The sequence below is a fragment of the Centrocercus urophasianus genome, unplaced genomic scaffold (assembly GCF_019232065.1).
Source record: "Centrocercus urophasianus isolate 14NV4802_14NV808 unplaced genomic scaffold, USGS_Curo_1.0 seq_10, whole genome shotgun sequence".
Lineage (NCBI taxonomy): Eukaryota > Metazoa > Chordata > Aves > Galliformes > Phasianidae > Centrocercus > Centrocercus urophasianus.
This window is the reverse complement of record NW_024884142.1, coordinates 47,933,622-47,961,566: the sequence shown is the minus strand read 5'-3', so window position 1 is coordinate 47,961,566 and position 27,945 is coordinate 47,933,622. Positions and strand designations below refer to the sequence as shown.

Below are 27,945 nucleotides of genomic sequence, written 5' to 3'. Positions count from 1 at the left end.
CAGGATCCAGGATGTGCAGGCATACAATGAGACTACTAATGAACCTTAGACTGCTATTCATCAAAAGCAAGATTCTGGAAAAAAAAAAAAATCTGTCCTCTCCCAAAGGATTTACTTAAATATATTTAAACCAAAACATGAATGAAAGAAGTCTACAACAAAACTAAATACCATTTAAACACTACATTGCCACTAGCCTAAATGCATTGTTAAAGCAATTAATTTTTTCTTCCACTTATGTGATTGTATTGTACTCTCCTCAAGGAGATAGAAATAGAAAAAACTGTTGGCTAGAATATATGCCATAGTGCCAATGTACCACGGCAATTTACATTTCTCTGCACTGAAAAGGCACGTCTTCTTCAGGACCCTTGTGTGAGTAATAGGCAGAATAAGTACAGCAGTATCTCTTGTGTTCCAGTACATGCTGTCACTAAAATAATGCATAACAGCTGTGATCAGGCAATTATGAAAGTACAAGATTAAGAAAGATGATGGGTGGTTGAAAACCCACACAACATCAACCTACATACGTATCTTTTCACTGCAAAATATTACACACTGTGCAATACTTCTATTGTACTTTATACCTTTAGTGTTCCCTTTTTATTAATATAGAATAATCTTGTCAGCTCCAGAAATGAAAGATTTATTCTGTCATTATCTTTCCATTTGGAAGGCAGCTACAGTTTCTTTTTATGTCTAAGATGAATCTTTTCTCCATTTACTCACTTTAATCTGACATCATTAAGTTTACAACTTACAGTGCATTATAACCTCACAGTGTGTACTACATGATGTCAAATGGGAAGTCCTGGGAATGAAGCCAAGTTCCAGTGGAGCTTATGGACATCAACCTCACAAACACAGCTGAGTTTAACCTTAGGTAATTGAGTCATTGTGTTATGTTAATTTAAAAGGAGACATTTTATTTCAGGAAAGTAGAAAAGTCACACATGTGAACTTACTGAGTGACATTTACAGACAAGATGGCTTAGTCCTTTTTCCTACCTGCACTGAGTTTATGGAATACCAATAAGTGGTTAAAAAAAAAAAAAAGAAGATTTGGTCTTTATGAAACAGTAACCTCTTTATGCAGCCAAGTGCATAAGCCTCGTGATAAGCAGTCATAACAAAAAAAAAAATTCCTGCACAGAGCTTCATCACCATCATGAAAACCTTACTCTTGCAGACAGATTTACACACAAATCTGTGGCATCTGCTAAATGTAAATTTTCCAAAACTAAATTTCAAGAGAAACTACTTACAGTCTCCTGAGAGAAACATTCTTAAAAACTACAAGGAAGGATAGATCAACACTATAAATAAAGCAGCTGGAGATATTTGCTGCACAATCTAGCATGTCTGTGCCCCTGATCAGCTTCTAGATTTTTATAATGATCTGATTGTCTGAGAGACAGTTTTTTGTTTATGTTTTCTCTATAAATAGAGAAACCATGCTGTGTACTTGCATCAGCACAAAAGTGAAATAGGCAAGAAAATAGATCTTTAAGGGAATGCATAGCACTGATTATTTTTCCACAGGTTGGGGGATGGCTTTTAGGCAGAAAAGGATCCTATGCAAAATAATTCACACTTGCATTGAAAAAGAAGGACAAAGGCTGCCAGAAAGCAGCAGTAGAACAGCAGGAACTATTTCCACTGTTTGTTTTTTGCCAGCAAAGAGTAGTAAAGGATGGATTAATATTGAGAACAGAGCTGGGTAGCTCAGAACATCAGAAATATGGCAAAGGGCAAGCTCACTGTAGCCAAGCTCTAAATTGTGACTCCCAATATTTAGAAGCCAGCATACGGCAGTGCTTAGGGCTTGCTGTCAACCACGGAAAAGTTCCTCCACACTCTTACATTCCTGGTAGGTAAACTACTGCCCTTCTATTCCACAATAACATCACTCTGCTTCTCTAAGAACTTTACATTAGCCTCCTTTAGTCAATGTCCAGTTTTCAAGATGTGATCAGTCACAGCACTTTGATGTTTTGCTATAACAGCAATGCTAAAGAGTACAAAATACAAAAAATAAACATTTACTTAGCAAAAGCAACAGCAAAAGAGCCGAGTCTGAATTTTTGTCTGTGGTATTCGCCACAACAGGCTGTCAACACTGCATTTCACATTTCTACATTGCACTGTATACTTGATCAGAGCACCCTCAGAGTTGCCATTTCCAGATTTGGTTACATATTTTCCCCCCATGAATGTGCTTTTCTGTCTTTTACTCACTTCCAACACTACAATTTAGTAAGAAAATTATCTGCAATCTACACCATCCTATTTATAATTTCCACTGAAAAGTTTCTTAATGAAAACGCAAGTTTTTTTAGAAGAATTGAGCTAACTATTATAGATAGTATGAGTATTACAGGTAAAAATAACATGGAACGATGTAATTCAGCCATGGTCTATGCCTGAATTTAATTCATGAAGAAATAAAATTACATCTTAACAGAACAGTACATAGCATGTTTATAATACAAAAGTAAGGGCAGAGACACTTTCCATACTTCACATAATGTGAACAAAAAACTCCACAAATTGGCACATAGAACCATCAATCATACTGTCATTTGAACATTATTTCTGGTCTATATACTCAAATCTTCCTCTTCAGGGGAATGAATGTGTACCCTCACAACTACAGCCTTGCTTACAAAGAAGATTAAAAAAAAAAGCCAACAAAAAAAACACTGATTCAAAGCTGTTGTACTATTTCAGTAAAATAAAGAACCTTGTTGAGGTTTTTCATTTTAGCTCAAAGTTACAGTACAGCCATCCCTAGAAAGAATTTTAAAATTGCAGTGCTTAAACAGTAACATGTCCAGCTAAGGCTTTCTAAGCCAAGGTACAGACAATAAGCACTGCATAGACATGGAGAGGAAGGCCAAATCCATGCACAGCCAAAACTCACAAACTGAGCCTCTTCATTTGAACAGTGGCCTTAAATACTACCCACAGAGACAAATAAACATTACTATCTTTTCTTCCTCTCACTCCCCGGGGAATGGCCTAACTGGAAAATAAAAAAAAAAAAGTCAATGGGAAGAACACTATTGCTAAAGACAGTTAAGTTTAATACTCATGAAATTGAAATTGCTATTTCCATACAATCATAAAGGAGATGTTTCCAATGGGGTTCATCAGCTGTGTAGTTCCTTCTCCCCCCCCTTCACTTTTTTTCTGAATTTTATGGCGTACTCATTATGGATAATGATTTTAAGAACATACTCTTGATTGAACTGGATTGTGAAGGTTAATATTTTCTCCTAACTTTCTCTGAAACAATGCTAGCAACAAGTGCAAAACACTTAACTGAAAATTTCGGAGGTTTCAGAATAGTGCATTGTCCCCAGTCAGATATTGCATCCCATATTCACGCCTGAAGGATCCCCTGAGACTGCTGGAAACTGGAGGAAGACAACTAGTTGGTCTGCTCTGGCTTTTAAGACATGCCAGGTGGCTTTTTTGTAAATGCTGATTTTAAAAGAGCCCTGTTCCAGCCCTTTTACACCTAGCTGGCACCCTTTCTTTTTTATGCACGTTAGATAAATCCAGACAGCAAAGAATATAGCACTGCCCTCAGCAGAATTAAGTTATTAGTTAACTCCAAACTGTTACAGGTAAATGGAGTAAGTTTTCCAGTATGGTCTGCAGGTCCACTGTCAGTTGATACCCACATCACTAACATAGCCATATTGCAAAAGCCATTGTAAGTGGAGCTACCTTCAGATATAAAATTTTATGAAGGCTTTCTGATGTGCAGTAAGTTCTTAAAAATTAGAAACTCCTTCATCCATAAAGGAAATAATAATTTTATGTTCTCTAATGATCACAGTCTGCTTTTTATCATTACGTATTTCAGCACATTAACAACAAAGTATGCAATTTCTCATGTACTACAGAAGATGTAAGTAGCAATTAGTACAAACTAAACATGCCTCTCTTTCTCCTGACTTTAAGTGCTCATGTAAGCTTTAGCTCAGGAGATCTAACTAACATCTTACTGATAGGCTTTCTATAGCTATTAAATTTTACAGCTCCATGACTAAAAACTATTTCCATCGGGCTTGATATTAAGTCATTCAACTTTTGTAGATAAAGAAATATCAACAGGTTAACTTCAGCTTCTTGGCTAAGAAAATGTGTAAGACAGTGAAAATTTTAGAGAAAAATTAATTCCAAGTCTTTTTTCACCCATCCACAGATACTAAGAAAAAAAAAAATAAAGCAGGTCTATAGGCCTTCCAAACCTATCATCTGCAGACAAGTAAGATGCTTTTCAGATCTGATTACATTTCTCAGAATATCTTGGTAGACAATTACTCACAGTCTTAACTCACATACCTCAGCACCATGACTTTCCACAGAATTCTACAGTTGATGTCAGACAGTATCAGAAAAGCAGCGAAAGTGTCCAATTATTCTTTTATATTTGCTATCATAGACATATTCTGAAGTACAATTTAAATTACATAGAAGACTTTTTCAGTAATTAATTCTACCTTACTGAAATTAATATTAGGTATTATTTCAGCCTGGAACATTTTGGCCAATGTCAACTCTTCAGGTAAATCTTATTTTCAGTCTGTATTTTTTACAGTCACGAGTAAATGCCATTGAACTCTAGTACTTACGAGAAAAAATTGAAGAGTTTAGAGATGATCAACCAATGACTCAAAGTATTAGATAGCAGACTGAAGAGTATAATGTCCTTCAAAGCACTAACACACAAGAACCACTACAACTGTACAGAGATGCACAGGAAAGAAGTACCCAAATATAATCACTTAAGATTAATTAGCATAAATTGGCAATGTGAATGTGGTAATGGCGGGAGCCTGAGCTTAACCTAAGACTAATACTCAACTTGGCAAAATTACTTTCATTCACTGTAACCATAACATCTCAACTCTTAACTTCTCCTTTAACTTGCTAGAGAAATAGCAAGTGGACAAGACTGTCTGTGATTAATTGGATGTGCTCATGTTTTATAACACATTTATGAAATCAGATTCTTCATCTGGTGAAGTTTCATTATTTAAAAAGTTCACATTCCTCCTTGTCATGCTTCTATTTTTAATAAGAGTTGACTTGCAAGTCAACCACTCAGATGCTGAGGTAGAACTTAGAGAAAACTTTCTACAAAAAGAAGAAGGAAACCACAATTGCTATATGATGCTGAATAAATATTAGCCATAGCCACAAAAAAAAAAAAATAAAAAAGTATTTGCTAATAAAATATTTCTGAAATTACTCCTTTGATTTTATACTATATTTTCAACTTTTTCCCAGAATGTACTTAAGCACATGCCTCTCTTAAAGCACATGAGAAATCTCATCCATTTCTATGAGTTTAACCATATCCTTAAGTCCCATACATTCTTCAGTGCCCTGCTGCTTTTCTTTTTTCCCCAACAAAAAAGACTAAATACAACGGATTACCCTGAACGTGCATTTTATCTGTGTAGAAACGTAGGCAGAGTCCTTTAACAGACATGAAATTCAGTAGGATTTAAGCCTCACGAAATAAATGCCACACAAAAACTAAAAGGCCAATTCACTGTCGTATAGTCAATTTCTGTGGAGAAACAAACTCTGACCTGTTTTTATTTAAGTAAATAGTGTTTCTAAACATGGTTACAATTACATGGACAGTGTCAAAAATCTGTGCACAAGCCCTGCACTAAGGAAATTATATTTTTCATTTGAGATACCGTATAGGACTGGTGTGGACATTGCTGGAAGTTTCATGACTAATTCTGACATTAAAATACAATATTCAAATAAATTGAAAGTACAGTGTTTGTAAATTTGGCATTTTAAATATCTGAACAAGTATCATCTCTTACATCCAATATCTGGCTGCAAAGCTGGAGATGTGTCTGTCAGATGCAGATGAGTTAAGGAGAAGCACATTTACATGAATTGATAGTAGCTGATATATAAATATGGAGTGGTTCCAAATCCTACATACACGTGCATATGTACAAACATATTCCAGAGTGAGAGAGCTCTTGCTGAAGCACTAAAGAAAGTCAGATTTCGCCCACTTTTCAGGCTCTGAAAGGAAGTTCAGTACTAGTTTTTTTCTAGTGGTATAATCTATTATGATATTGTAGAAGTTGTCTCTGTTGTCCTTACATCAGAAGAGTTCTGATATCACCATTAATACAGAATACTCTAGGCACCCTAGAGTTCTGGGTGTATCCACCTTGAGAAAAGTTCGCGTAGCTGACAGAAGTAGCCATTTTCTCAAGTAGTTTCACCCCTAAAATTCTAACCTAGGGCCTCACCAGAGCTACGAATATGAGCCATAGCAAACTATATAGCAACTATGTGTCTCTGTCAGCATTCAAAGGATGGTATGTGATAACAGAATATATTTTATTCCTTCCCCTTGTTATTAAAAACAGCCTCTCCATTAACACCTCTGATACTGACATAATAATATCCTCCAGAAGACAGGTAGAGAGCTGAACTAGAGGAGCCATGACAGTTTCAATGACATGAACACTTCTGTTTCTCTGTCAGTCCTACTTCTCATCCCATCTTGCAAGATTACAAGAAACAAATGTCATTTGATTGCATACCTCAGATATTTTTTTAAGACATTGACTATTTAGCTTTAAAAAAAAAAAAAAAAAAAAAGTGCCTTCAAATAATATTTTCAATTCAGAAAAATGTAAGTTTTTATTATGTGTGCCAGCGGTGAACATCTGTGTCTTTCATGTCAAACTGTATTTCTCTAGTTACGTGAAACTCATACGGAACATGAGTCAGCTCAGTTTATTCATAGAATCATAGAACGGCCTGGGTTGAAAAGGACCACAATGATCATCTAGTTTCAACTCCCTGCTATGTGTAGGGTTGCCAACCAGCAGACCAGGCTGCCCAGAGCCACATCCAGCCTGGCCTTGAATGCCTCCACGGATGGGGCATTCACAACCTCCTTGGGCAACCTGTTCCATTGTGTCACCACACTCTGTATGAAAAACTTCCTCCTTCTTTCTACCTAAAAGGTCTTCTAGCAAAACTTAAGTAGAAGAAATGGGAAACAAGAAGAATTAGCATTGTGCGTTGCTTGTTCTAACTACATTATGGTTCTGGGTAGTAGACCACAGTTTTCATCATTCATTTTAAAATATATTCACTAGTAGGAGAATATCCTTAAAAAAAAAAAAAATCAAGTTCAGTACCTATTATTTATTTTAAGTGTCAAAATGATTTTTGTTTGATTTCTCTGCAAACAGTAAACAGGAAAAATAAAATACACAATCTCAAATTTTGGGGGGAAAATATACCTTCAGAGTTTATCACTGGTAGATTGTGGTATTGAAATCACAGCATGCTGAAATAGTGGAAGGTAAAATAATTGAATTTTAAAAACCAACAAAAAAAAAAAAACAACCCAATATTTGAGTATCACAGAGATCATTATGCCGTATGTAAAGGCCTGACAGCAGAGAATACAGTAGTGTTCTTACACCAAATGTGTTGGAATATGAAAGATTTGGCTCCCTCAATTTTCTATACTCTCCTCTTACAGCACAGTTAAGAAATCTTGCTATTACACTATAACATTAATCTTCCTAATTCAAAATGGGTGATAATTTTGGCAAGACATCTCTCCGTTCTAGCTTTCATACTGCTGGAAAGGGGACAAAATATCTAACCAACTCAAAAACGTTTCAAAACATACTGTAATGCTATATTGGTATGGAAAGTACAGCAATAACAGTGGAATGGCAAAGTCTTTGGCTACAACAAATGAGAACATGCCAAATGCAACCGATGCAGAAATTAAGGAAAAGAGCTGCTTACCTTTGAAGGTCACAGGTATGCAGGAATGTCCAGCAAGAGATGCCTTCTCATCCACTGCCAACCCTTAAATGAGGTCTGGGATAGGGTGGACACCAGCTCCACCCCTTCTGGTCACTCAGGTGCACTGCATACACCTGAGCTCCCCCAGGTTGGCCCTGCCTTCCCACCAGGTGCCCAACCGTTGGTTCAGACCGTGACTTAGCATTTCTGCTACATGTAGCTTGGAAAGTCATTTTGACTTGCTTTAGCTGACTTCTAGTTACAGCATTTTTTGACAATGATTGTTTTCAATTGAAATTGAAATAATCACTTAAGGCAATTATTTTTGCTTGCTAAATCCACTTTCATCAAAAGGCACTCACAAACTGATATTTAGTACAGTTCATGGCTATATTGAAATACAATGAAATATTTTCAGCAATTTGTTACTGGAAGCTAGACGAGACAATTTCCAGAGGTTCCTTTCAACCAATATTTCTACAATTATGTAATTTGATAAGATGAAATTGCTTGTAATATACCAAGTCCTACAAACATTGATATTATAGAGGTAAGACATACAGCATGCTCTGAGGTAATACAGAGCTGCCTCATAAAACATGCCTGACACTTAAAAGAATGCAGAAAAGTTTACAATATCTTTCATATCACTAAAATTAGCTTCAGCTAAAGCCCAGGGCTCCAACCTTCATTGCACAAGAAGGGTGCCCACTCCAGTGAACTGCAACAGCTGAAAGCTGTGGCTGTGGGGATTCAGCAACAAAGAACCAACTACACCTGAAAACTGATCTGCAAGGGGATTGCATCTGACGCCTTCAGAAATTAAGGCAAACAACTAAAAAAAAAAAAAAAAAAAAAAAAAAAGAACAAAACCACAGAATTGACACTGTCTGAAAAGGTTCCAGCTGCATATAAAAGCAAGTGACAGCTATGATGGTCTTTATAATCTGATGAAAACCAAATAACTTACCCAGTGCACAGTGCTGATGATCACCCAAATTTCATGAGAAAGGAGAAAAAATTCATTGAGTTTTAGCTTCACATCTACTAGTGTCCTGTCCTACACAACTGCAATCTATTGTTTAATTGTAGGTTAAAATGAAGTAATATAAATATGCACGCTGTTATATAAAAGGACCAGGGGATGAAATTACATCAGTTTCTAATAAGGCCCTTTGAAACCCTAAACTAGCCAGTTAGCAGCCAAATTATTTTTCTTCTACTAATACAGACTGAACAGCTAATAATGACTATAAGAAAAATAAAATAAATAGCTTAAAACTTCTGTAGTTCCAAAATCTTGTTTGCTACACCAAGACACAACAAGGGATTATTTAAGTGCTAAACTTTATTTACTATTTTATCATTCATCTCTCTACTTAAAAATCTTTTTCTTTCCTGGGTTCTGGTAAATAAGATCTGTACATTTCCTCCTCTTCTATTTCGAAACTAAACAGAAGAGTTTTTAAATGCACCTCTAGTTAGCATTTAGTAAAACTCAGTATATTAATTTGGAAGACAACGTAAAATCTTATATGCTTCATTATATCTTTTGTGTTTTTAATATGTTGCATATAAAATCTATAGTAATTACAGTTACTAAAATACTTCGCATAGACACTTCTGTCTCCATAAAACCAATTTATGTGGCTTTAAGTATTCTTTTATTTGCTAAGTTGCATCCTGCACGTGATGACCAACATTGCATCATAATAAAAATGATTATTTTCTTCAAACTGGAAAATACATCTTACTATTTTCTTCATTATCATTCAAAATACTCATAAACTGAACCTTTCTATCAATCAACTGCACATTTTCCTCCTATGCACGGTTGTACAATCATGTTGTGCATCTGAATTTGGAAATAAAAAGAGAATTGTGAGCAACTTATGTTAAGATATCTTCAAAGGTGCAGCACCAATGAAGTATGAGCCCCACCCCAGCTCATTCTCTGTTGGTTGGTTGCAGGAGCCCAGCTAGAACTGACCTGCACCTGACGGATCACCCCCCTCTTCAATGTGAGGTTGTGGTATGCACCAAGTTCCTGGTGTTCAAAATATGGCTATTGGTCTATGAGGCTGTGAGTAAAGGCAGGAAAAATAAAGTACAATAATCCCTACTCTGCTCTAGTCCTGACTCTGTTTTTATCACTGCATAATATTCATTCTAAGACCAGATTCACTCCCTCTGCTACATGAGACTGGGAGGCAAAGGAAAGCAAGCACAAGGAATTCATCAGAAGTGAAGCCCTACACATTGAAGGAGGCTGACTTCTATCAGTCAGTGCATAAAGAAAGAAATGCAGCAGGGGAAGGAAGTTTCCTACAAATAAAAATAGGGAAAATAAATAAATTAGTGACATAACAAAACAAACTATGTATACATTACATCTAATCAAGCACGTGGCTCAGAAAACACAGCAGCTGCTCATTTCCATCAGATGCAGCTCCAGTCGAGGCTTAGAGAAGAGGGGTGCACTTAGACTGCTGAAAGAAGCAGTATGTGGTCATGCCATTTCTACCGAGACAAAAGTCGAGGAATTTGTTTCCCATATGCTAACAAAGATGCTGTGGAGTTGCTCCTAACTACAGTCATGAGTTTCACTGATACAGTTTTAGTATAGGAACTGTAAAAAAAATTGTTTTGTATTTGTTTATTGTAAAAGAATGGAAGACAGAGCAAACAACAACAGCAATCTCAGAATTATGGAAAGGACTATAAGAATAAAAGGTGCATTACAGCATATCATACTTTCGAGGAACCATCTACTTGCACAAATTAGCATAATTTCTTTTCTTTAAATTAGAACTTGAACATTTACATTATTATTTAGCTATTCCAAGTAAACACATCTGCACTCCTTTCTCAGTGACGAAAAGCTCTTAACAGACTGCTGAGGGAAATTAATTCAACAAAGGAATCTCTCTATTCAGAAAACTTGCCTGTCCATCAAACATTATCCAACAGCAAGCACCTTCTAAACTATCTCAGTTGCAGAGACAGGCAGTCTTTCAAGTAACCACAGACTAGAATATTCAGGGCAAGATGCCAGCACAAGTTTGAACACAGGTCTTGCATTCATGCTTATTCACACAATCTAATGTGCTTGCAGCAGGGGCTGGATCCTTAGGCGCCTACAATTTCCATGATCTAAATCTTATGTACTCAGCTCCCAGAAAGAAATTCTGAAGCCGAAATTAAATACCTATGTGCCCTGAACAAATCAAGAACCAGAAATAATTAACGATGACCAAGAACTGCCTAGATCTAACCAATACAAAACATACCAAGCACTACAAAACACCAGGTTAATACAAGATGAAAGGGTGTAAGATATACATCTGATATCTTCCTGGAGATTAACCTAATAAAGACTCAGACAGAAGGAGATGTTCTCTACCTCGGATCTCCAGCTCAATTCCTTGCCTGTGGATTTTAAAAGAAGTAAGCCAGGAACAATATTTTATTTTTCAAAATTTGACGGTAAGAAGAGTTCTACTCTAATATTACAGCGAAGAGACCTATCAAGTGGGGCTCAGTATCTGCTCTATGCAGACAGGCTTCACATGGCAATTGCTTTTCTCAAGATAGCAACATCTGGGGTAGGCCTCAGTATGGTTACACACCGAGCAGGAAAAGGGTGATGAAGGGGGACTCCTCCCACCTACTGTTCTGAAGTTCTGCTGCTCTTCAGCAAAGATGGAAAAGAATAATCTACTGCCTTGAATGAGGACTTTCTGTGACACCAACAGTACTCTGACATCTATAATGCAACATGGAGTATACATCACCTCCATTTTTAATCTGCAGAACTGTTCTCACATTAGTTTAAAGCTATATAGTAACTACGGAAAACTGGAGATCAGATGATAAGATAATAAAATGGATATTAAACTACGCATTTATAAGACATCCACCGATGCAAAAACATTTCAACTACGATGAAAGCACATTTTTGCACTAAGCTAAACTGGCTCATCTACTTGCTATTAATAACTCTACTATGTATATTGCCGAGAGTAATTGTTTTGCAGACCATGAGAGAACTTCTGCTTAATCTTTTATGACCTTTATAAAACTTTATTAAATTATGAAGCCATGTAGCTTTTACATGCCCTGAAGTTTTGGTTGGGAACTGTTTAAATACATAAATACATGCAGCTGTCCTGAGTAGTGCCACCACAGTGACTTGAGACACTGTTAAGACTTTCCAGTTCTGTCCCATTTAAAATCTGCAATAAAAGTCCAGTCCAAGATAAAGTCTCAGATAGGAGCTACCCAGTCAGGAGCAAAGTACTCCTTATTAAAGAAAATTACTAACATCTTAAAAACACACGTGCTCTTCTCAGTTCCTTGCACTTCTGTTACATATAAAAGTCTCTGCTATAAAAAGATATTAAAACTAGTTTATTGCATGGATAACCTATTTCAGCATGTAAAAACAGAAATATGAAATCCCTTTATTGAACTTTAGTATACTGAGCCCAAACTGAGACTTGTGGGGAACATGGCGTTCACAAATCTGCCAGCATTGTGGCTACTAGAAATTAAGATGTTAAAAACAAAGCCAGTATTTGGGATGATCTAGCCAAGTTTAAATTCAATCAGAACACACTGCCTCCTCAGAACTGCAGCCTGGTGGCTAAGGAAGTCTGGAAACCACATCCTTAAAAGAGAGGAAAAATTAGAAAAGAAATAGAAGAAATGTCTACCCATATATTTACCAGCAATTTCATCAAAGGATACCTCCCTCTGACCCAGGACAGGGAGATACTGTCAATACTGACAATCCTCTTGAAACACGAGAGAGTTGGGTATATCATCTGTAACAGCATATCACCTGACAGTTCTTGTTTATGTTTCTGGTAACAATTGCTTTAACAAAACTAGCAGGCCACAGTGGTTATATGTATTGTGATACAGCTGTTTAAAAAAATATCACTGTGCAAGACTAATGTTTTGTTCTTCAAGTGTACCTCAATTATATCCGTCACCTCTTCAGAAAGTCTAGTTCTTCAAAATTCTATATTACTATGTTCTTTTATCTTTCAGTGGTAAAAAATAAGATTAAAAGCACATATTTCATGTATGAGCTCAAAAAAAGTTTGAATATAGAGGCTTAGAAGTTTTTCCTAGATCTCACTGTAATTTTCCAATCTGAAGTAAAACCCTTTTGTACACAATTTGAACAGAGTTTGTTTGTTTTCCATTAACTTTAGCAGCTTTTATACTTACTGACTGTTCACTTAGATCCTGAGAGTCTTCCATGGAGGTTGTTCACCTTTCCTTTTCACTACAAGCAGAAATTATCTTCCGTTCAATTTATAGCTCAGTGATCTAAATTAAAAAGGAGATAAAAATGTTAACATATTAGTCTGTAGCCCTCGCTTCTAAATAAATCTGCAATAAACAAATAAACAATTGAGACTATGATACTATTAAAATCTGCATCAAAGTTCCCAATGACTTCCTTGAAGTCTAATTTATATAATCAATTTCAACACCTCCAGTACTCTTTTGGAAAGCTATCTAAAACAGAAACAATGCGTAAGTAATAATTTTTCCACTCCGTCAAGAAAAAACAGCTATAAAAACAAACCAATAACAAAGCTGTTTAATACTGCCAGCTGTTTAAGTAGACCAAAAAAAAAGATGAAGATAACCCTTGGGAAGACATATTAGACAGACAATTATGGAACACAGAGCAAAACTGATTAATACACTTTTAATGACTATTTCTTAGTCTTTAAGTGTCTGGAAGAAAAAGGTTATTACACAATTATCAGCATGAAGTCCCTATTCATAGGTCCATTAAATTCCTTTAGGATTAAATAAAATACACTAAGTGGTTTACAACAAGCAACTCCCTGCAATGTGCTAAATGATAGACGATATCCTAATTATCCACAATGTCTATGTCTTCTCTCAAACAGTGAATCATTGTTATCAAATATTGAAATATTAATTATGAAAACTGAGAGTTCTGTGCAATAATGATTACAGTAACCTTAATTATAAAGACACAAAAACACAGAATTGTACGTGTTAGAAGAGACCTCAGGAGATCATCAAATCCAACCCCATCCTAAAGCAGATTCCCCACAGTAGCTCACACAGGTAGACATTCAGGTGTGTTTTGAATACCTCCAGAGGAGACTCCACAGCCTCCTGGACAGGTCAGCCCATTTCAATATTTTGTCACCCTCACAGGAAAGAAGCTTTTCCTCATGTTTGTGTGGAACTTCCTATGTTCCAGTTTGTGCCCATTGCCCCTTGTTCTGCCACTGGCCACCACTGAAAAGACCCTGGCCCCATCCACTTGACTCCCGCCTTTTTGAAGCATTGATAAGATCCTCCCTCAGTCTTCTCGAGTCTAAACAGTCCCAAGTCTCTCACACTTTCTTCATAAGAGAGATCATCCAGAGAATCCTAATCATATTTGGCGCCCTCCACTGGACTCTCTCCAGTGGTTCCCTGACTTTCTTGAACTGGGGAACCCAGAACTGGACACAGTACTCCAGATGTGGCCTCACTGGGGCAGAATAGAGGCAGAGGATCACCTCCCTCGACCTCCCAGGCCACACTGTTTTTAATGTGCCCCAGAATACTATTGGACGTCTTGACAACAAGGATGCACTGCTGACTTGCGGTCAAACTGCTATCCACCAGGATGCTCAGGTCCTTCTTCACAGAGCTCTTTTCCAGCTGTTCAGCTTCAACCTGTACTGATGAATGCGGTCTTTCCACCCCAGTTGAAAGACTTTGCACATGCCCTTGTTGAACTTCATCAGGTTCCTTTCCGCCCAACTCTGCAGCCCAATCTAGTGTTACTGAATGGCAGCACAGCCTCCTAGTGTGTCAGCCACAGCTCCAGTTTTGTATCATCAGCAAATATGCTGAGACTGCATTATATCCCTTCATCCAGGTCACTTATGAAGATGTTGAACAAGACTAGACCCAGTGCCAATCCCCAGGGAACACCAAAAGTTACATACAGGCCTCTCACTAGGCTCTGCACCACTTAACACAATCTTCTTAGCTCTGTCAGTCAGCCCATTCTCAATCAATCTCATGTTTGCTTGTCTATCCCACACTTTCTAATCTTACCTACAAGCATGCTATGGGAGACAGCGTCAAAAACCTTGCTGAATTCAAGGCACACAACATCCACTGCTCTATCCTCCTCTACCCAGCCAGTCATGACATCATACAAGGCTACCAGGTTGGTCAAGCATGACTTTTCCTTTGGTGCATCCATGCTGGCTGCTCTCAGTAACCTCCTTTTCTTCTTGCCTGGAGATAGCATCCAGAATAAGCTGTTCCATCGCCTTCCCAGGGTGAAGGTGAGGCTGACTGTCCTGTAGTTGCCAGGACTCTCCTTCTTGCCCTTTTTTTTGAAAACTGGAGTGTCATTGGCTTTCCTCCAGTATTCAGGCATCTCTCCTGTTCTCCATGACCTTTCATAGATGATAGAGAATGGCTTGGCAATCATTTCTGCCAGCTTCCTCAGAACTCGTGGCTGCATCCCATCAAGGCCCACGGATCTGAGTGCATCAGGTTTGCCTAGATGATTTCTGACCAGATCCTCCTTGACCAAAAGGAAATCTTCCCTTCCCCAGACCAACTCTCTTCACTCCAGGTTTTGAGATTTCTGAGGGGCATTCTTAGTTGTAAAGATCGAAGCAAAGAAGGCTTTCAGCAACTTTGCTTTCTCAGTGTCTGTTTGCCACTACCAGGGCTCCCACCTTATTCAGCACCAGATCCACAATTTCCCTAGTGTTTCTTTTGCTACTGACACACTTAAAGAAGTCTTTATTGTTGTTCTTGACTTCCCTTACCAGATTAAATTCTACATGGGCCTTAGCCTTCCTTGTTGCATCCCTGGATCCCTGCATGCCCTGACAATGTTCCTATGTTCCTCTCAATTGGCTAGACCCCTATTTCACTTTCCATAAACTTTCTTCTTCCATGTAAGTTTTTCCATGAGCTCCTTTCTCATTCGTGCAGGCCATCTGTCACCTTTGCCTAATTTGTTACTGTTAGGGATGCATTGATCTTGAGCTCAGAAGAAAAGGTTCTTGAATGACAACCTAATCTCTTGGGCCCCTTTATCTTCCTATGCTCTAATACATGGGATACCTTCAGGTAGGTTTTAAAGAGGTCAAAGTCACACAAATATATTTCAGTCTCCATTCTCAGAAAAAAAAAAAATCCACTTTAGAATAACAAGTAATTTGCACGATTTAAAATAAAGCAAGTGGCACAGATATTGTATATATCAGTAATTATAAAATTATAAATCAAGCCTACTATGACATTCAAAAGAGAACAAAAATATATTATTGTATGCAAATGTATAAATTAAGTAGTCCAAACAATCAAGCATTACTTGGATTTGCTTATCAGCAAGGTACCCCAAAATACTATTACCTAAGAGTATTCCCTATACACATAAACATTATGGAATCATTTTGGTTTAAAATTTTGACCACTAGGCACTTGAACCTTACGCTGTCTTCAACCTGAATAAATGCAATTATTACTTATCTGAGCTGTTTATAGCTGTTTGCATGAATTGGAGCTGCAGACCAGACTCTTATCCCCATACACCTCCCTGTATTCACCTAGGAACAACTCCTCTTGCCTTACTTTTTTTTTCCAGTCTCCCCTTGGTCCTGCTGCTGGATTGGACTTTCTTCTTTTCTTTCCCTCAAAGTTTCAGAAAGAGCTTAACTGGCATTTAATTAATTTTGCTGTTTACTTGCATAAGGAAAAGAACAACTGTAAGCAATCCTGTGGTACTTGTTCAACCTTAAGAGAAAGCTGTAAAAATTTTGTCTTTCAAGGTGGAGGAAATCTCCTTTCAATTTCAAAGGCATTCAAGACATGGATGTCTTTGCCCAGGATACCTTCAGCACAACAGCAACCATCTTCCATAGTTTCTGATCAACACAGAGCCAACAGCCATGCATGTGTAAAAAATTTTTGTGATCTTTGTCTAGATGAGACAAAAGTGGAATTAAAAGCTTTCTTTAAAACACTCAATATAGGCAAATTTAAGACAGGAGGCTACTGAGAACAATGGCTATTTTGAAAGAAAGCAGTTCTACATGGGATTTCCTGCAGCAGTCCATTACTCATCTGCCCCTGCTGAAAAAGGCAATTCCAAACACAAAGGTGAATTTTCACAAATGATCCTGAAATATTTGACATAGAACTTAAACATAAAATCTGTTTTAATTTAATTAGGAGTTTGAAATGTGTGCATTAGTAAGATTGCCTAAGAAAAAACGGTGAAGCACTCAACATAAAAATAAAACATTCAGAACAAAATCAGCATTTTAGAAGTCTACAGACTGTAGTCAATACTGGGCTCACATTCAAGCTGTAAATGCTCCAAATCTGACTGTTGGTCACAGAAAGTGGTAAGTATCTCACCTTCTGTATGAAAGTCAACTACAGAACCATATTACAACAAACAGAACACTGATGTCTTTCTGTACTAACCAAAGTACACTGAAATCAACGTCACCTTTTTCTTTAAAACATCAGGATTATCACCAACTGTTTAGATGAATCCTAATCATTTAGGTCCAACAGGAGTTCTCCTATTAAGAATCACCTATGTCTCACTCATGATGCATACACTGTACCCCAGTATTCACATGGATGTATCCTGTGAAATACAACATTAAATATGTCACTTGTATTAGTTGTCTTCATAAAAGATGGGCCTTGAAGAATTTTTAAAATAACTTGACTGAATTGCAAGATAAGCTTATTTTAATCTTTTTTTGCATAAATATACTATGCACTAAATGCTATGTACTAAATATAACTTTTCACAAGCATTAACATTATAATAGATTTTAGGGCTCTGTTCATTTTCACACTGCCTCAAAATTTAAATACTGTACTGCTGGAAATTAAGATATTTCTTTTTAAGTAAAATTTGGATGTATGGTTTTATCAGCATCCTACCTAATGGACCAGGATATCAACAGCTAAATCCTACTAAATTTTGAGCACAGCTAAAGCTGCTGATTATAACCAACTTCTAACACAATGATTTTTATAATGGCAGTTATCCCAATTGCACTTAGACCAAATCCTTTAGGGTTTAGTTTAATAAATTTGTAAAAGAGGAGAAAAACCATTAGAGAAGTCAGTGATTTAAATAGGACCAACATTGCTCCCTAATAAAGATATAAAATTAAAGGATAATAGTAACCTCGTGCTGTTTTATGAGGCAATAATCCAGTTACCAATCTGACCTTGTAGTTTATCCCATCAAGAGAACCAGATTAAAAACAGAGGAAGGGAGGGCACTCTTATCCCTTTTATACTACAAGTGTTTCTAACTGTTTTTAACTATTTTTAAAACTTTTGTTAAAAGTCTTAAATTCACAGACAAGCCAGAATGAAGAAAAATGTCTGTTTCTGCTCCTGATCCAGTCCTTGCAGATGTGGCTTTAAAACTGATGAAGTGTTTTATGCTCTCAGATAAAAATTTTACCTTTCTAAGAAATGTCTTAATTAGGGGGATTCCTGACTTTCCTCATCAACAAATGCATTTAAATATAATTTTTTATTTATTTATTTTTATCTTGGGGAATAAAACACTTCATCAAATTTAAACTGCAACTTCCAGGACTCGATCATGAGGAGAAACATGTGTTTCTTCCCAGAGATACACCCACAAGTTAAAAATAAAAAAAATAAAATCAAGAACTCCTCAAGGATCTCCTGCATACAGATTTATAAATAACTGAAAACGCAAGACAGCAAGTACACAATCTCTTCCCTAGCAAGGATTTCTTCATGCTTTTATTCAACAAGAAAATGAAATTATAACAAATAAGCAATTGACTGAGGCAATTTCATTTCATACGAGATGTGGAAAAAAAAACAAGTTTTGCAACTTTCCCAAGCTCAAAACAGCATGCAAATCTTGGGAGCAATAATAATAATAATTATTATTATTATAATCCATCCTTAAATGACATGGCATTTCCCAAGAGCATCTCTGAGCTTACTTTGGATCCTCCACTCAGCCAAAAGGAGAATTGGCTGTCCAACAAGAGTCCTTTGTCTAGAAAAGGAGCTTCACCATCAGAATGTTTCCTCCCTCTCACCTTAATCCACAAACCTAGAGAAGTTTTTGCCTCACTTGAAATTGCTCTTGCTAGATGAAATAAGCAAAGAAAAGTGTCCTTAGTTTCTACCACAACAATATTTTTTCAAATAATAATTCCATATTGGGAATATAGACAGATTATTTTCATTTTTCTTCAACTGCAGAACACCTTCTATTCTGATTGTATCGCAGAGATATTCTGGTTGTATAATATAGGACATGCACCATCCTAGTCAAGTTTACTAGATTATAATGTAAGAATAAACTGTGTCAATAATAGATGATTAGCAGAAAGGACACCACTGTAGTTAACATAATTACCTCATAGCCACAAGGAAGAACCATTTCTGTGACAGCCACACACTGATGAAGAGCACAAAATGTTAACTGACAAGTGGTCACAGACAGAATATTTTCTCGTTTCCTCATTCTCAACTTCATAAATTTGTGATAGCCAAAGTACTCAGTGCTTATTACCACAACTGATACCACAACAGTACATGCACAGTAAGGTGCCACTGCTTGAGTAAACAAACACAGCCTCACAGGGTTGAGCTCCTCCAGCATTGGCAAAACTCTGGGCTCCATGTCTTTCCTACAGAGCGCCTGAGGAGGTACATTTCTAAATATAATGCACTACAAAAGGTTACACAAGGAAGCCAACAAAGAAATGAACCCCTCCAAAATTAGTGCAAGAGATTGTAGTAGTACATGTGTACTGTGATCTAAATTAGATAACTTCACACTTGTTTATTCCCATGAATAAGCTTATTTATTGCAAGGGAAAGGAAAGAGAGTACGAACAATAATAAGCACTGCCTAACACTCAAGCAATTCTCACATAGAAAGTATTCTTACTCCTAGCTGTCTGCATGCATATCACCTGTAGTCTGCTATGAAAAAGATAAAATAGAACCCAAATAGGCTAAAAAGAAAGGAAATTAATAATGTAATCAGGTTTTGAATTAGCATAAAGCTATAGTCAAAAAACATTTTGTACAGTAAAAACATACTGCTTTCTCAGCCTCTATTAGTATCACATTTTGGAAAAGAGGAAAGACCCATGCTGCAAAATAGCATTAACAATGAAATAACAATGATGTGCTTTATAAGTTAGCTTTCTTCAAAACTTGTTGCAAGCAGACAAGCAAATAAGAAAAAACATTCTAATTTAACATATTTAAAATAAATGAAGTTATAACATTTAGACTTTCTAGACACATTGTCTGTTCTTGTTTCAGTAGAAAAAAATATCATCTTTCTTATGTTGTAAGAGAAAATGAAATTTCATCTCTTAACATAATTTCTGAAAAGATTTTAGTTGATATATTTCCCATGGTTGACTGTGGGTTTGTTTTATAAGTTTTTTAGGCTCCTGTTTTTTCTCTTATGCAAATGCTGTATCATCTTGAAAGGAACGTCAACCCTAATTAAAACTACCCTTCAACGGAAAAAAAAGAAGTAAAATTATCATTTATATCTAACTTCAAGGGAGAGCAAGTGACTAACAGATTTTAAATATAATTGTAACAAGCAACTGAAAAGGTAAGCAAAGCAATTCTGGCAGTAGGATCTAGACGTCTACTGCTTTCCTGAGTAGGTGAATAGAAATATATAGAGTATTCAGAGCGTATGTGTGTATGTATGTATGTATATATATATATATATATATATACACACACACACACACATATATATATATATACACACACTTATATACATACACATATACATTTTAGCTCTCATATTTTAATTCCTGCTTTCCTTTTGATCAAAGGGGTACCTGCAGGAGATAGAAGCAGCCTGAAGATCTTGCAAGCTTATCTCGGGTTAGCTGAGGTAAGTGGTCTCCACATCCTGAAACTGAGGTGGGTGAAATGAGCCTCCTGGAAAGCTTGCATAGTGTCACAGATACAAGCCTTTCCTCACAATCTGCGTAATTAAGAGATATAAGAAAACTCCAACTTTCTACACCTCTCCTTCTAACACTATTTTTCCCTAAGGCTTTCATCTCAATAGCATAAGATAAGTGATTTTAGACATTTTTTTCTTTGCTGAGGATAAGTATTTTACCCTTAGAGAAGTTTCAGAATTTTCCACAACCTCCTGTAGCATGCTCAAGTCATACATCTCCATCTACGAGTGATCTCCAGTGCCCTGAGCTCCTTCCCCTCCCACAGAGGCCCTCGCCCACAGAGGCTCGATGGCTCTGCATACCATACCCAAGCCACAGCTTATTTTAGCTTTGGGTATGGCCAATGGCCCCTGATGAAGGCAAAGATATTTGTCTGGGCTTCTGGCCTGCAGCAATTTGCTTTTGCAGGTGGATTGTTTATATAGGGAAGATGTGTCATTATTCTTCATTTTGAGTTATCAAAATTACTCCAGGAATTCACACAGCAATTCACACAACATCATTTGGCTCGGGGTAGGGCTGCACAGAGGGGACTTGGGAGGGCTCTACACGACCTACCAAGGAGACACAATGAGCCTGACCACTTTCCCTGTGATAAGGAGAACTCACCTCAGACTCAAATGCAGGGATGCCAACAAATCAGCTAGATGGAGAGAGCCAAGCAGGAACAGCTCAGGACCTGCTCACTGCCCTCATTCTTCCGTGATCCCTGGCATGCATATGCAGAAGACCATGCACGTATCCAAATTTGGCATACTATATGTATTCTAATGTTAACGCTACATCCAAAGTGGATAATTTTTAGGGTTCAATGTCAGATATTATTAGCATGAAAACAAAGCTAAGAAGTAAAAATAAAATCCTTGGTTTCATAAATGAAGAGGCCGATATCCCCAAGGCTTAGGTTCACAGGAAATCCAGGAACCCAGTAAAATAAAAGGTGTTTTGTCCTGGTAACAAAACTCAGACGTTTTCACATCTTGATGCAAAATTATTATCCACACTGAGTTTTCACAAATGTTAAGAGCTGGTTAGGATGCTTTGACACCAATTAGGTGTTTACGACTCTATCCTCAATTATTGTCTGCTTACCTCCTTCCTCTCTTTAAAAATTACACAGCTCTAACTGGAACATAATATGCTATTTCCATCTCACTTTCTGAGCATGTGGATTCATGCCAGATATCAAATGCAGTAATTGAAACAGACATGATTCATTCCATCAAGCTGTATACACTGAAAACCTCTCAAAATTTGAGTCAAATGATCGCTTTTCATGCCAGTAAGCATGTGTTTATTACACACAGTCCTGTGAATTCTGCATAGGTTTTGGTGAACACTTGTATTCAGTTCACAATGTCCATTCAGTGCTGTTTGCTTCCTCAGACTGAGTTTCCTGAAGAATAGCATTGCTTGTGCTGTTATTGTGGACATTTTATTCAAGAAAAATTAAGCTGATTTCCCTACTCTGATATTTCTAACTAGCAAGCAAATCACAGCTCCACAAAACCATTTCAAACAGTTAAAATCAGGCCTCATGTTGAAAAACATAGCAATACAGATAAAGAAGTCTCTCCATCAGTTAAACTAGTAAATAGGTAAGACACTGCACAGGTCTGTGACGGTAGATTGGTCCTCTGTCCCATCATTATCGTTCAACAAACAAGCAGAAAAAAAGAAAGAAAAAAAAAAAAAAAGACTTCCTGGCAAATGGTAAAGAACTGTGAGCGCTAGGTCTCATTTACTTCTGATAAAACAATACTTTAGTGCAGTATTTCATTCTCTTGCAAAGATCAGAGAGTTGCGGTCAACAGCTCAATGTCCAAGTGGAGAACAGTGATAAGTGGCATTCCTCAGGGATTGGTGCTGGGACCAGTATTATTTAACATCTTCATAGGTAACATGGACAATGGGACATAATGCACCCTCAGCAAGTTCGCAGACAACACCAAGCTGAGCAGTGCAGTTGACAGGCTAGAGAGAAGGGATGCTATCCAGAGTGATCTGGACAGGTTTTAGAGGTAGGCCCATGCCAACCCCATGAAGTTCCACAAGGCCAATGCAAGGTCCTGCATCCAGGTCAAGATAATCCCAAGCTCAAATACAGGTTGGATGGAGAACAGCTTGAGAGCATCTCTGAGGAGAAGGATTTGGGAGTGTCAACTGACAAAAGATTCAACATGACTCAGCAATGTGTACTTGAAGCCCAAAAGGCCAACCATATCTTAGACTGCATCAAGAGAACCAGGACCAGCAGGTTGAGGGAGGTGTTTCTGCCCCTATGAGAACCAACCTAGAGTACTGTACCCAGTTCTGGAGCCCCCAACACAAGGAGAACAACCTTGGAGCAGGTCCAGAGAAGGGCCACGGGCTACAAGGAGAGGTTAAAAGAGTTCAGGCTCTTCAGCTTGGAGAAGAGAAGGCTCTAGGTGGACCTTATAGCAGCCTTCCATTACCTGAAGAGGGCCTAAAGGAAAGTTGGGAAGGGAGTTTTTATAAGGGCGTGCAATGACAGGACAAGGGGAAATGGTTTTAAACTGAAAGAGGGTAGATTTAGACTAGGAATTAGGAAGAAATTTTTTACTGCAAGGGTGGTGAGACACTGGAACAGGTTCACCAGCAAGACTGTGGATGCCCATTCCCTGGAAGCATTCAAGGCCAGGCTGGACAGGACTTTGAACAACCTGTCTAGAGCAAGGTGTCCCTGCCCATAGCAGAGGGGGTGGAACTAGATGATCTTAAAGGTCCCATCCAATCCAAACAATTCTATTATTCTGTGATTCACCAATTTTGCAGGTATCCAAATATGGCTTAGAATAACTCCTTTGCCCTTCCACTCCCATTCCACACCTGTGAAACAAATATCAAGGGCTAGCGTTCAAAATTTCAGAGCGCAAAATTATAAATTCAGCCATTCCTCTCTTATCCTAACACTGCACAGTATACTATGAAATTAGCAAGATAGAAAACAGAGCGATGAACCCCCTAATGCTTGGGTGCTTCCCAGCTGAGGAAAACCTCTTCACTCACAGTTAGATAAAGCACACAGCTACCCAAACCTCTTTTGAGTAATTCCAGATTAATCAATCACAGGCTACTCCAGTCAGAAATAAATAAAACAAATGTGAAGACTGGTTTTGGATTCAGTTTGTAAACAAATGGATTTGCAAAAAAGTTGCATGTAGTGTTTTCTAACTTATCAGTAATCAAAACCACACTAACTAAACCAAAAAGAAAAACAATCCTGAGGGGGGGGGGGAAAAAAAAAAAAAAAAGCCACTCTTAAAAATGTAACTTTTCCTTATCACTGAAATTTCCATTTCAGCATTTTGAACAGCCAGGAATTTTTTAAGGGAAGAATTCTACCTTTTAACATAAGACATATTTTGGTTAATTTCTGAGACATTTTGCCTCTTATTTTTTAATAAATTTGCTGAAAACAAACCAAATAAAACATTTTATTTCTTTATAAACAAGCCACTGAAAACAGAAAAAAAGAAAAAGCTATGTTCGACCCCTCAGAATATTTAAAGAGACACAACTAACTTGAAAATACTAGTTGTGAAGAATTTCCTCTCCCTAAATTTACCTCAGACATTAAAAAAATCTCTTTACAACACAAGAACAGCACAAGATAACAAAACTATTTCTAAAACAGAAAACAAATTTATCATTTCAGAATTTGGGACAACCTAAATAGAAGTACATCCTCCAAAATTTACCCACTGTATAATCAATGGATATTAAGATGTTACAATCACAAATAAACAAGAGAGTTAGGCAAAATAGACTATGATAACAAAAGAGAATAAATGGAAGGCTTACTCTTATGCTAGGCTCACCCACAAAACACCAGAAGGAAGGATCTCCACATGAGATCCTTCCCCACTGGTAGCCAGCTCTTTAATAGGTCTAGGAGGGGTGCAGCCAGGCTCCACCCCTTCCAGCAGCACAGGTGAATTGCCTTCACCTGTGCTCCTCTGGCTGACTCATGGCTCGCCTCAGGTGATCAGTCAGAGATTCAGGCCGTGACTCAGTAGTTCCCATACAGCCCACTGAATCCCATTACATGTGAAAATGAAAGCTGTGACAGCATACTACAACTATCTTTACATTCACCTTGTTTTTGAAGTGGCTCCAATTCCATATGAAGCAGTTACATGCTTCAATAAGTACATGATGCTAGTTATTCAAGACTGAACAATAGCTAAGCTTCCCCAAAACACCTGGCTGAAGAAAGGAGTGAGCATCTTGCCCATCCACCTGACTACTCCCAAACGTATCTCAGGTGGTTTTCTGCCCCAGGTGAGGATAATTATTGCTCATCCAAACTCAACAGCAACCCTAATCCCATCAAGTTAAAGTGAAGCATTCAGATGAATGAAGGAAAAATAAACTCTTATACTCCGCTTGTACCACATAAAGAAAATGCTAAGACCAATATTAAAGGCTGTGTAGTCTATGTTTTTGATGCTACCAACTCTTCTAAGAACTATTCACTCTCACTTTGATTTAAGGGCTATCACCAGCCCTCATATGGAATATAAGTGTCATCGAGTAATTTGAACAGCTTGATATCCCACAGGGAATTTTCTTTCACTGAGAACCCGCACTAGATATACAAAACAAAGTAATTGTGATAAATAGGTATTCTCATATTTTAATCATACCAACCACTTTGCAATGGTTTCTTTGCCTTTTCCCTACTTGGATATTTATTAGCTGTGATCAAACCATGGTCATTCTCTAGAAGACACACTTTTCAATAGTTTAATTACTCCTGCGGTGTTATGTCTGGAACTTCCTCAGCCATTCTAGCTCCCTTTCTAAAGTCAGAAGAGTATGCATCTCTCCAGCAGTACCTGCGTTCCTACTATCTATGCAGGTGACACCATTCCTCTTACTCTGTGTAGTCCTTTGTTTAAACTATTGCTATTCCTTTTTTGTCTAGGTCACTAACCTGATCATCTGTTGAGGCCTTGGCTGTTTTTTTAAATAGACCACTGGCTTGTACTGAAGCACAAACTGTCTACTTGCTCTCAGTTTACCGAAGGAGCCAGATGACTGTGTATCAACAATCTGTTCTCTTTGTTGCTTACTTTTTCCCCAGCCTTTGTAGTAACAGTGCTGTAGCTATTACAGTCTAGTGACAACGTTTTTAAGAAGTTCTCTCTTTACCTAGGTCAGCAAACGATGCAATAAAAGTAGCAGTCTACTCCTCGTAGATCTCACTGGTCTTTATATCACTGCTAAAACAGTAAGTAGTTTTGATTTGATGACTAACCCCTGGAAGACTCTGAGTAATACTGCACTCTTTAAATATTCATTAGCAAGTAAGTATTTTTGAATCTATGATTTAATTTGCTGTTAAAGCCATTTAATTTATGTCAAGTCAGTTTTGTATCCTTCAGGTTATTAAGCAAAAAGCCATGTCAAGTCCAAAATCTCACAGAACTGTATTGTTGCATCACTAGTCTTACCTCTAGAAATCAAACTTGTACTCACATCAAAAATAATATTGGTATTTTGGCATGATCAAGTTTTCATAAGTCCATGATGTGGTACACCATGCACATTTCTGCGTTATATGTGAGTAACATACAAAAGGCATTTGGAATGTGAGAGCATGTAAGTTAATACTTTGTGACAGTGGAGACTAACAAAAAATCATTGCCATAAATTAGCACTTGTCTAGAGCAACAGCTAAGTGATCACTAAATTATTACTTTTCAGAAATTATCCAACATCTTTCCACAGGAATAGCAATAAAAGAATGCAGCCAGTCATGAGCGCTGTAGGCTATGGAGATGACATTCTCCTGCTAGTGCAGTTATACTCTGTCTCTTCCTCATGAGCACAGCTTTTTGACAGTGGTGTCCAGATCTGGAAAGTTTATGAACTTTGTTTTCACATCCAATCTCCAGCCTTCCTCTGAGAACATCACAGCTGTCCTCTCCAAAGGTACCATAACTTTCCTCATCGCATGTATATCTGCAAATTATTTGTAACAACTTTAGCTTTAGTTAAAAAACACACTCACAACAACTTTTAAGTATTAAGAGATCATTTCTGTAGGTGAAGTTTTCATTCAAAAAAATTCCACCTATTCCACAGATTTGACCCTGCACTTCAGTTAATAGAGGTGGCAGATTAGGTAACCAAGGCTGTGGTTCCACAAGTATTTCTGCAGCACCAGTGCCAGTTTCAGCAGCACGGCTGCTGCCACTCATTCCGACCTTTGCATCATGCCAGCACAGCTGTTTGTGAACCACAGCGAAGAGCAGATCCAGCTCAAACAAGTGGCCAGCAGAGGAGAGGTAAGGACTGCTTAAGAAGCATTGCCACCAAGTGAGAAATGACAACTTCACACTCTTTCATGTTCTGCCATAGAAAACGGAGAGACAAATAAAATTCAGGCACGGTGCATGAACCAGTCAGCTGTTTCTTGTCCCCACCAAGACCCCTAAAGAACTGACACTGTGAGAACAGGGCAAAGATATTCCTCTTCCTGCAGACCCTACAGTCTGTCTACTGGAGGCTAATTCCTAATTTGACAGCATCACTTGAGCTACAGTTCAAACCATGGACTTCCTGAATGTAGATCTAAGACTCAAAGAAGCAGGGTAGTTTCTTAACAGCTATACAGGATTAAACTTCTGTCTCATATCTGTTAAGCCAAAAATCTGCTGACTACTCAGCTAGATCTCGGAGATAATAGGCTATAGTTTAATCAGAGAATTGGAAAACAATTCAAGTCATATCTAAATGGCTACCAGAAATGTCTAGGAAATACACAGTTGGCTGTTAAGCTGAAAGATGCTATTCCTCTCATTGCAAAACTTCTGCATGGTGAGATCAGCATTCAGATGGTTCTTTGAACACAAAAATTGCTTCACAGCATGGAAATCAACTGAACCAAATTAACGTGAGGGTTACAGCAGCTCCTTCTATCACACTAGGTTAGGGGAAGGAAGGGAGGAAGGGAGGAAGGGAGGGAGGAAGGGAGGGAGAAAGAGAGAAAGAGAGAAAGAGAGAAAGAGAGAAAGAGAGAAAG

At 37.6% G+C, this 27,945-nt stretch overlaps 1 protein-coding gene across 9 annotated transcripts in view; it reads right to left on the bottom strand.

Annotated features, from left to right (window-relative positions):
• The window catches only part of EYA4 (EYA transcriptional coactivator and phosphatase 4), a 204,861-nt gene that overhangs the window by 120,525 nt on the left and 56,391 nt on the right, over nt 1-27,945 (bottom strand). For all 9 annotated transcript variants that reach the window (XM_042819569.1, XM_042819524.1, XM_042819515.1 and 6 more), the window contains exon 2: nt 13,075-13,176. In XM_042819569.1, coding sequence (XP_042675503.1) covers nt 13,075-13,107 — 33 coding nt within the window. In that variant the 5' untranslated portion in view covers nt 13,108-13,176. The remainder of the gene's footprint in view (nt 1-13,074; nt 13,177-27,945) is intronic.